The following is an 8,985-nucleotide window of genomic DNA, read 5'->3' as shown; positions in this document are numbered from 1 at the left end:
ATCCATTAAAATTAGTGAAGTAAATGATTTTCTCGTCATTATATACTTGGCAATATTTTTTATAGAAACCTTATCAGCATTTTGGCACTCAGTATGGTTTTTTAAATTATATTTACTGGAAAAAGTCAGACAGAAAATGAGAGAGACCTTAAATTATTCCAAATTTTGTGGTTATCGAGAAATAACATTTTTTCTTTCAGATACAATGACTTTGATTTCACAGTGACATCAAAAGTTTTTCTAGAATATTCCGAACTTCGTTGTTTAATAAATAATTCTTAGAATATAGTGGAATTTTCTTTTTTACGCTTTTATTTATTGAAATTTCGTTATTATTTTTTATATTAGTATTTTGAGATACGAGACTTTGGTGGTTATCAAATTACCAATGTGAGAAAAGATAAAGGGTTGTGTGAAAAGATAAATCGGTATAATAATTGTTTCTCTCAAAATAATTATTACCGTTGGTTATAAATTGTATTCTGTTAACGTACCTATATTAAAACTAGAACGGAATATAATTGTTTAAAAGTAATTGTTATTTTTCTAGAATCGTCCATTTCTGTAGCATGATTCTCTACAGTTCGTAGTTTTGAATATCGAAAGTTGCTAATTTTAAAATGTATTGCTAAAATAGTTCCCACGCCGCTCGTTAGAGACGCTGATCAGTTTACGTACAACATTATGTTTGTTGTCGGACGTCGGTAGTAGTAGAGAATCGTGTTACTGATAATTCTGTAAAATAGCTTATATGTTTGGCCTAATGTAGTCTGTTTTAATGTGTAGTAGTGGAACCAAATAAAACATAAAACAAATCAGAATAAGTATATTTATTTCATCTCCATATAATTTTATATATTAGTATCACATTTATTATAAAAAAATCTAACATTCACTTATGTTTAAACATTTACAAGCATTATATACACTTGGTCCGAGTATCTTGATAAAATTTTGTCTTATTTTTTACTATAGACGTTATTTAATTAGCTTTTTATACATGTAATATTATGTACAAGATTAATAGTTTCTATCATTATAATATATTATATTCAATGACACTGATTATTTTAATAGTGAAAGAACTGAAAATTGTACGTAACGTATGTTAGCTCTTTTTTTATCTTGTCCTTATCCCAATAGCCAGCTTTACACTCACACTATCGCAGGTTCTTAGGAGCGTGCAGGATTATTATTTTATTATTATTTATTTATTTGTTAAACATCTCTATAACGCCGTTATTTAGTTGGTGTCCAACCGAACTACCGACGCAGATTGACTGTAGAACTCGCGGAAAAGCCTGCGCGCTCTTCACTCGCGATTTTCTTCCGGATGAGCGCGACGCGTGGTCTTTCCTTTCCCCTTGAACGCGCGCTCTTTCACTCGCGATTATTGTTTCAAGCGCGATAGAGTGTGTGTGTAAAGGTGGCTTTTGAGTAGGACCTGCACATGTTTTCATCCTCAAAAACATGCCATAATGAGACTGACCGGTTTCTTACGACCAGTCACCTGAGAAACACGTCTATTACGTCATCAATGCAAAGAATTCGCGGCTACTAATGGTTTTCTACAAAGAAAAAAAGCGTGCCTTAAAATTTATATTCACATAAAATTATTATTTATATCGTAGTACATTAATATAGATTAGAGACTTATACGACTCGTATACATGATAATTATCCTTAACTGGTAGGAAAACGAATTAGCCCTGTTCTTAGCTCTCAGAAAACATATAAATCTTATTACAAAATGTTTGACAGTGGAGGCATGAAATACTAAGGAAACTTTCTGATATATCTTAAGACATCTGTGTCTCAAATATTTAATTATTTCATAAAGTCTAGATTTGTTCAGCTTTTCTTGGAAATAAATAATGAACGAATGTGTTTTTACAGAAATACAGATTTAGGTTGAAATGCGATATATGTTTTATTTTTGACTTTCAGAGTGCTACATCAGATTTGTGAAAGCCTTCGTTTTGGCTCAATTTAGACATAATAATCAGTTACCTTTAATGTGCCTAACACGAAAAAAGTAACATTTTTTACGATAAAAAAGCTAAATTCTATTATTCGATGATAAAAATAGTTCTTAAATTTAATTAAATCTATCAACATTTATATTTAAATATATTGTGATAAAATAGATATTTTAATATTGATCAACTTCCTTAATTCTTTTTTTCATTCTTTGCCAACTACTTGATCAATTTATATTTAAATGTACATTACTTTACAAAGACTAGATTAAAATACACAATAAAGATAAATTCACTTTCTTAAAATAGTTAAAAGTCCAACTTCGCTATACAGTCGTATTTCCAATCATCTAAAGTATTCCAATCACGAAGTCACTTCGAACTCACGTCACAGAGAAAGTCACTTTCAACTCACTGAGAAGTCACTTTCAACTCACTAAAAAGTCACTTATAACTCACTTCAAAAGTTAGTCATACCTCACTTTGGCTTCGTAACTAGAAGTCAGTGAGTTAACCTCGCATCAACGTTTGAAGTCGATTAGGCCGTGCCTCTGCAGCATTTCAACGGAGAGGGCATGCGCGGGCGCAGTTCGGCGAGATGAACGAGTGACATGACTGAGCTGTGTTGTCTGAGCACGAGTTTCAATGCCTCGGGGAATCTGCGTGCTGTAGGCGTGACCGTTGTAGCGCATTGCGTTCATCTGTAAGTGGCAGAAAGTTGTGAGTTACATTAGTTGGGGTGTTACGTTTCCCTACTTAGTACAAAGCGAAGTCGCTTTCCGCGTCTGTTCTTATGTCTGTATGTATGTATGCTTAGATCTTTAAAGCTACGCTACGGATTTCGATGCGGTATTTTTTAATAAATAGCGTGATTTAAGAGGAAGGTTTATATCCAACTGTTTTAGTGTTTTTGATACTAACATTTTTATTGAGTTTCGTAATGAGTTGAGAGTGTGCAATAATGTTGTAGTATAGGGAGCATAGAAAAGCCCTATGTTTTGCACTGCCCTCCAGCGTTTGAAATAGCAAATAAGGGACACAAAAGATCAATAAGGGTCGAAGTGTCCGCGGGCTACTAATCGTTACCCTCACCCCTAAGATAAGATAAGATAATATGCAATAATGTTTCAATCGACTTCGTAAATTATTTAAGATTTGAACAGAATTAGTTTGCTTTTATCATACCTAGGAGGTATCTACTACCCACGTTTAAAAAGTAGGTGTACACAATAATTCAAAAAATGTATTCACCTTTGTGTAAATATGCAATAGCTAACAAATGTGGGTGGATTTGCATTCGAATACTAATTTCGAAATAAACATTGACGACAAATTATTCGACCACAAATATTGCAATGTTCTCATGTCAGGGCTTTGAATTCATAACATCTGGGGGCACGGAAGTGCCCCCGCAAGTCGAGCAAAAAAAAGCGGCACGGCCGTAACATCCTTTTCTCGAAGCAATTCGGGCTATTTTTGACACCCCTATAATTTCATTGTGGATAAAACAAGAAGCCTGGATTTTCAGCAACTAATCAGTCATTGTATTAACACGGTATATTTAAAATTTCAGTCAATTTGAAGCAGTAGTTTAAGAATGACAACTTGTTAAAATTTTGAATTTTGTCACTCACTGATTCACTGATTCACTGACTCACTGACTCACCGATCATCAAAAGTCTAAGGTACTTCTAGCAGACTTAGAAGCTTAAAATTTAGAATACAAATAGGGTTTAGTGTCTTAATCATGGGAAAAATTTAATATTTTCTAATTTCGGTCCAGTTTTCTAAATACACCAACTGCAACAATAACTTTGTAATCCCATATAAATGTATAAGATTACAAGGTTACATTTGCAGTTAATAAATTATTATTACTGTAGAAAATAAAATAAATAGGTGTAAATAGGTACCTACTATATGAGGCATAACGGGAGGGGGTAAAGGGTGGGTAAGGGTGTTTAGCCCATGAAACTGAACAACATTCCCATAGGAAAATATGTTGAATTATGAAAAAAAACGTCTTTCCATACAAATTGGACTTATGTTCGCTCTACAAAAAGAAGTGAGATGCCATCAAAAACATTCTGTAAAAAACTTCAAGTCTCGCCGTAAAAAGTTGTGAGATCTATATAATACCAAGTCGATTAATCTATTTATTCTCTACTTAAAGGACCTTCTGTCTTAAGTTATTACGTATGTTATTATCATGCCAATTTAAAAAAAAATACCTTTAAAACAAATAGATCGACTTGGTCATCGCAAGAAAACACAAATTCGCCATTAACATTTCAGGAGCATTAACTTCTCGTCGTGCTGTGTAGTGTGATACATACTAATAATCAAATCATGCGATGGCCAGGTCGGTCTATTTGTTTTAAAGGTATTATTTTTTAAATTGGCATGATAATAACATACGTAATAACTTAAGACAGAAGGTCCTTTAAGTAGAGACTAAATAGATTAATCGACTTGGTATTATATAGATCTCACAACTTTTTACGGCGAGACTTGAAGTTTTTTACAGAATGTTTTTGATGGCATCATATTTGCGTACATCAAATATTAATCATTATATTTATTGGTTTTTGATATATGTCAAATAATACTTGGTTTTTCATGAAAGTATGTAAATAGTAATATGAAAAACTAGAAAGATTTTTAGGATAAAATTATATTTTGTAACCTATATCGTCTAAGGCTAAGACACCTGCGCCGTCGCGTGAATAGCGCTGAAACTTGTGTCACCGAACGATCGATTCGTTCGAAAGCTTGGCACTTGTGTCGTTATTCTTACACTGGATTATTGTTTTTTCTCCAACATTGTACAAACATGACATATGTTGATAATTTAACTAACATAAAAATCTTGTAAATTTTTTAACTTTCATTCCAATAAATGCTTCATATTGTCTACTTTAACATTTCTAAAATATTAACTAGTGGATAATGCGTCTAAAGGACACTGCTTTCATAAAACATTGCTTAAATAAAGAAATTAACCTCAAAAATTGTTATTACAATGTTATTGTATGCCTCACTGGCGAGACCTGGCTGATCACTCTTTGTGCCATCTACTTTGTACCTGTGATTCCACAATAAATACACTCTGACTTTGACATGCCCAAAAACAAATAAAACACATTCATTTAATACTTTACCGTTGATTTAATTCATTCATTTGCCGCGATCCATTTATCCGTGGAATTCTAAACAAAGCCTTTGGCCGGAATCCGAACAATCCCACCCGAATAGCTGCTGCTTCCTCAGGCATGTAGATTTATTGTCTTCCAAGAATCCATTTTGGCTATCACACCGTGTCGCGTTTTAAGTTAAACGGGCCGAGACATATTTGCATTGGGGACATTTTATTCCTAGTATTTCTAGGTCATTCTTTGTTTATATAAGTGGTACTTTTATATGTTGTCTGGTTTAATAAATTAGGCAGACGTTTCTTCGATTTAATTATTAATTTTTGATTATTACCCGACTGCGCGGTGCAAAGGAGGGTAATGTGTTTAGGCACATTTTTTTGTTGGATGTTTACTAATAAATAAATAAATATTGTGAGACAATTCACTCACTCAACTTAATGCTTCATAACAATCGCTCTACGAAAAATACTAGTATACAGCTGCATCCAGTGAGACTGTAAGCCGACTCAAACATTGTTGGAAAAAAGGCCAGGCACAAAGTAATTTTACGACTATAAGACCTTTTAATAAAGGTCCAGATTTTACCCCTAACTATTCTACCCTTATTTTACCTAATAGCCTATCTGCCTAATCTACCCTAATTTATTTCTGAATGGTCGGCAAAAGGATATCACAGACGCTGCGCTAATGAAGTGAGGTCTCATACAATTAGGAATGAAAGTAACCTCATTCAGGTCAAACGTTTTGAGTTTTTTCCAGTAGTTAGTGGGTAAATTGTGGTGGTAATTAATTGAACTGGGTCTTACATTTTGCAAATTTAAACGAAATGGGACGATTTATTTAAATAGTAATACGTTTTTGTACTAAAATGGAAATGTTATTCCACAACATAAATAAGACGATTTTTTTTTGTTTTAAAAGACAACTCACAAACAGAATTGCTCTTGTGTCGCGGGGACTTTTACAAACATACAAACAACAGAAACAAAGTTCAATTAGACCTAAAACAACTACTCGTGGACCACAGAAATCGCGTGGGAATCGAACCCACAGCCTCCCAACGCACTGGTAGTGATGTGGCGACCACCTTAACCACTGCGCCACGGGGGCCGTCGATAAATGCGTTTGAGGTGAACGGATGATTGACAATGTATGTTTGTGTAAACCACTAATCCTATTTAAATTGTGGTTTTCAGTGATGTGTTTTTGATTCGATTGATTTCATGTTTTGAGTATTTGTTTAGTAGTTCGGGGAAATAATATTATTATGTATATAACTGTGTACATACATATCATTTTCCCGAACGATTATTTTGTACAAAAGTACTTTTACTAACAATGTTCCTGGAACCACTTAATAATAACTCTCGGCCGAATCCTGAATAAGCTGTAACGATGACCTACATATAACTACTAAGTTATTAACCGACTTAACCTATAATAATTAAGTAGAATTAAACATATTTATAGAAAAAATCTCATACAAATCGAAAACAATCAAAGTACTAGAATATAAAAAAATAAAAATAATAAAGTGATAGGACTAAAATAGGTAAGTAAAAGTTTTATTATTTATGATCATAATAAGAACGAAACCTATTATAGTCGAATCGAATTAAATTTGCTATTTATAGTACATTTATAGATTTAATATTATTCAAGATTGATAACTAAGTAGTTGGAATATTATTTATGCGTAAGTTGGTCGGTATTTTCAGAGATTCGAAGTCGAAATATTTGACTAATTGACTTGGTTTCTTGATTGAATTGTCGTCTTCAAAGAAACAAATAAATCATTTTAAAAAGTGTTAGATTCAAATATTGAAATTATTGGATCTTTAAGATTGTTCAAATAGATACAAATGATAGGTACTTCACGAAAATTAAACAGCCTTCTTTCTGTCTATATCTATGGAAGGAAAGAGTGATTTTATTTATGTATGATTGTATTAAACACCCTGTTTTCTTCACGATTATATCCTTTATAACACAAATTATGTTTATCACGGTTTAGCAGTTTTTTCACTCCGTCAGACTGTTGATTTTGAATTTAATGAAAAGTAACCACAAAGGCTTTTTAAAATATGATCACTGTTTTATTTAGTTACAAAATCATTTGAAATCTGATAGAAAGAAAATCTATACCTGTAAATAACACCTCTTATGTGGTTCGTGATATAGCTCGTAGTCGCTTGATGATCCTTCAGGCTTTTGTGCACAGCGCCACTGTAGACAAAATGTCAGTTTAGTAAAAGGTAGTAAATATACATGATTGTCTATTATAATTGTATATTTTACAAAGTACTAGTAATTCTTTTCGAGTGGACGAAGTCGCGAGACGAATTTTGTTTTTTTTAAAGGCGCACTAAGAATTGCTCTTGTGCCGCGGGGACTTTTACAAACATACAAACAACGGACACAAAGCACAACCAGACCCTAAACAATTATTTGTGGTTCCCACAACCCACTGCGCCACGGAGGAGTACTCGTATTATTATATTTATAAGAACACAGACTTATAACCTGCTTTGTCTTATTAAAAACATAGCCTTAAATGTAGTAGGAAGCCACTCAATTAGGCAAGCACTTCAAGGAACAACAATACAATATTTCCTTAAACAATACAGGTACTTTCAAAATACTAATAATTTTTCCCGGAAAATATAATTTTTGTTTTGAGAAGTACCTTAAAACAATTAGGCAATTTTCCTTGAATGGCTATGAGAACCTTTGTAATAAAATTACTAGTTATAATCAATCAAAGTAATAACTCTTGACTGATTTCTGAGAGACTTGTTATGATTTTATTGATTTGCAATGTTTGGGGTTCACAAAATGGCTATCAATTAAACATTTCTTAGTAAAATCACGACAAATTGATACAGTAAGACGAAAACCAAGGAACTAAAATAAGAATACATTTGCAACATCTAATGAATGCATTATCCGTAGCTTAATTGTCTACAGTCGGTACTATCGAGTATCAAACGTTTGATAAGGCTTCTAAGGCGCCCGCTAGAGGCGCGTATCAGATACGTATGCCAAATACCTCAATAGTTAGCCAGTTGTCGATGGTCTAGTAGATAGAGATAGCCTAGTGACGAATTGGAATTAAACTCATAAAAAAACATAAGAAAACCTGTATAAACAAATATACTTTCTTCAAGCTGTCATATGAAATGTTATTCCCTAAAAGATAAATCGAAGATTTTGCCATTTTTTACATAAAACAAAGCCATAAATATATAATGCACTATAATTTAACGCCCGCATGAGAGATATCGATTCGCACAAGCTTCCATTAGGACCTTTAAAGCTATAGAATTCTATTAATAATTATGGAAATTTATTACAATTATCCCTAATTATAGTCTCCTAACTTTTCAATAGAGTAATTAATTGGTTCACACTTCCAAAACTTCGAGACTCTTTATAAAGGAAAAAATTATTACTTTGTGAACATCATTAAACCGTAACGCCACAGGTTAATGAAACACGAACAAAATCTTAGACAAAATTTACAAAATATAAGAACAATTACAGGTATAATAGCACGAAAGACTTATAAGAATAATATAATTATTTATTCATACAGCTTTACCACATACGTTTGTCCGCGATAAACACAAAATCTGAATAACTAACTAACCAATAGAAAGAGAAGAAAAGTTTTGTTTATAATTTGTTAAGAATGACCCGGTGTAACCTGGGCAAAACCGGGGCGGATTATTAATATAATAGTATGTAATGAGTACTTTGCACTGAAAGAAAATCTATTTCACACTAAGTTACAAATGACAGAATAACAAATCAGTGCTTACATTAACGAATATAATTTGTTAAAACTCTAG

At 32.6% G+C, this 8,985-nt stretch overlaps 1 protein-coding gene across 2 annotated transcripts in view; it reads right to left on the bottom strand.

Moving 5' to 3' along the window:
- Positions 1-932: 932 nt before the first annotated feature.
- LOC142973411 (neuropeptide FF receptor 2-like) overlaps positions 933-8,985 on the bottom strand; it is a 113,993-nt gene continuing 105,940 nt past the window's right edge. For both annotated transcript variants that reach the window (XM_076115082.1, XM_076115083.1), the window contains 2 exons: positions 7,280-7,360; positions 933-2,680 (listed from right to left, as the gene is read on the bottom strand). In XM_076115082.1, the coding sequence (XP_075971197.1) occupies positions 2,501-2,680; positions 7,280-7,360 (261 nt within the window). In that variant the 3' untranslated portion in view covers positions 933-2,500. The remainder of the gene's footprint in view (positions 2,681-7,279; positions 7,361-8,985) is intronic.

This window comes from Anticarsia gemmatalis, chromosome 5, assembly GCF_050436995.1.
Source record: "Anticarsia gemmatalis isolate Benzon Research Colony breed Stoneville strain chromosome 5, ilAntGemm2 primary, whole genome shotgun sequence".
In the NCBI taxonomy this organism is placed as follows: Eukaryota; Metazoa; Arthropoda; class Insecta; order Lepidoptera; family Erebidae; genus Anticarsia; species Anticarsia gemmatalis.
Note: the sequence above shows the minus strand (reverse complement) of the source record. Positions and strands in the feature narration are given on the sequence as shown.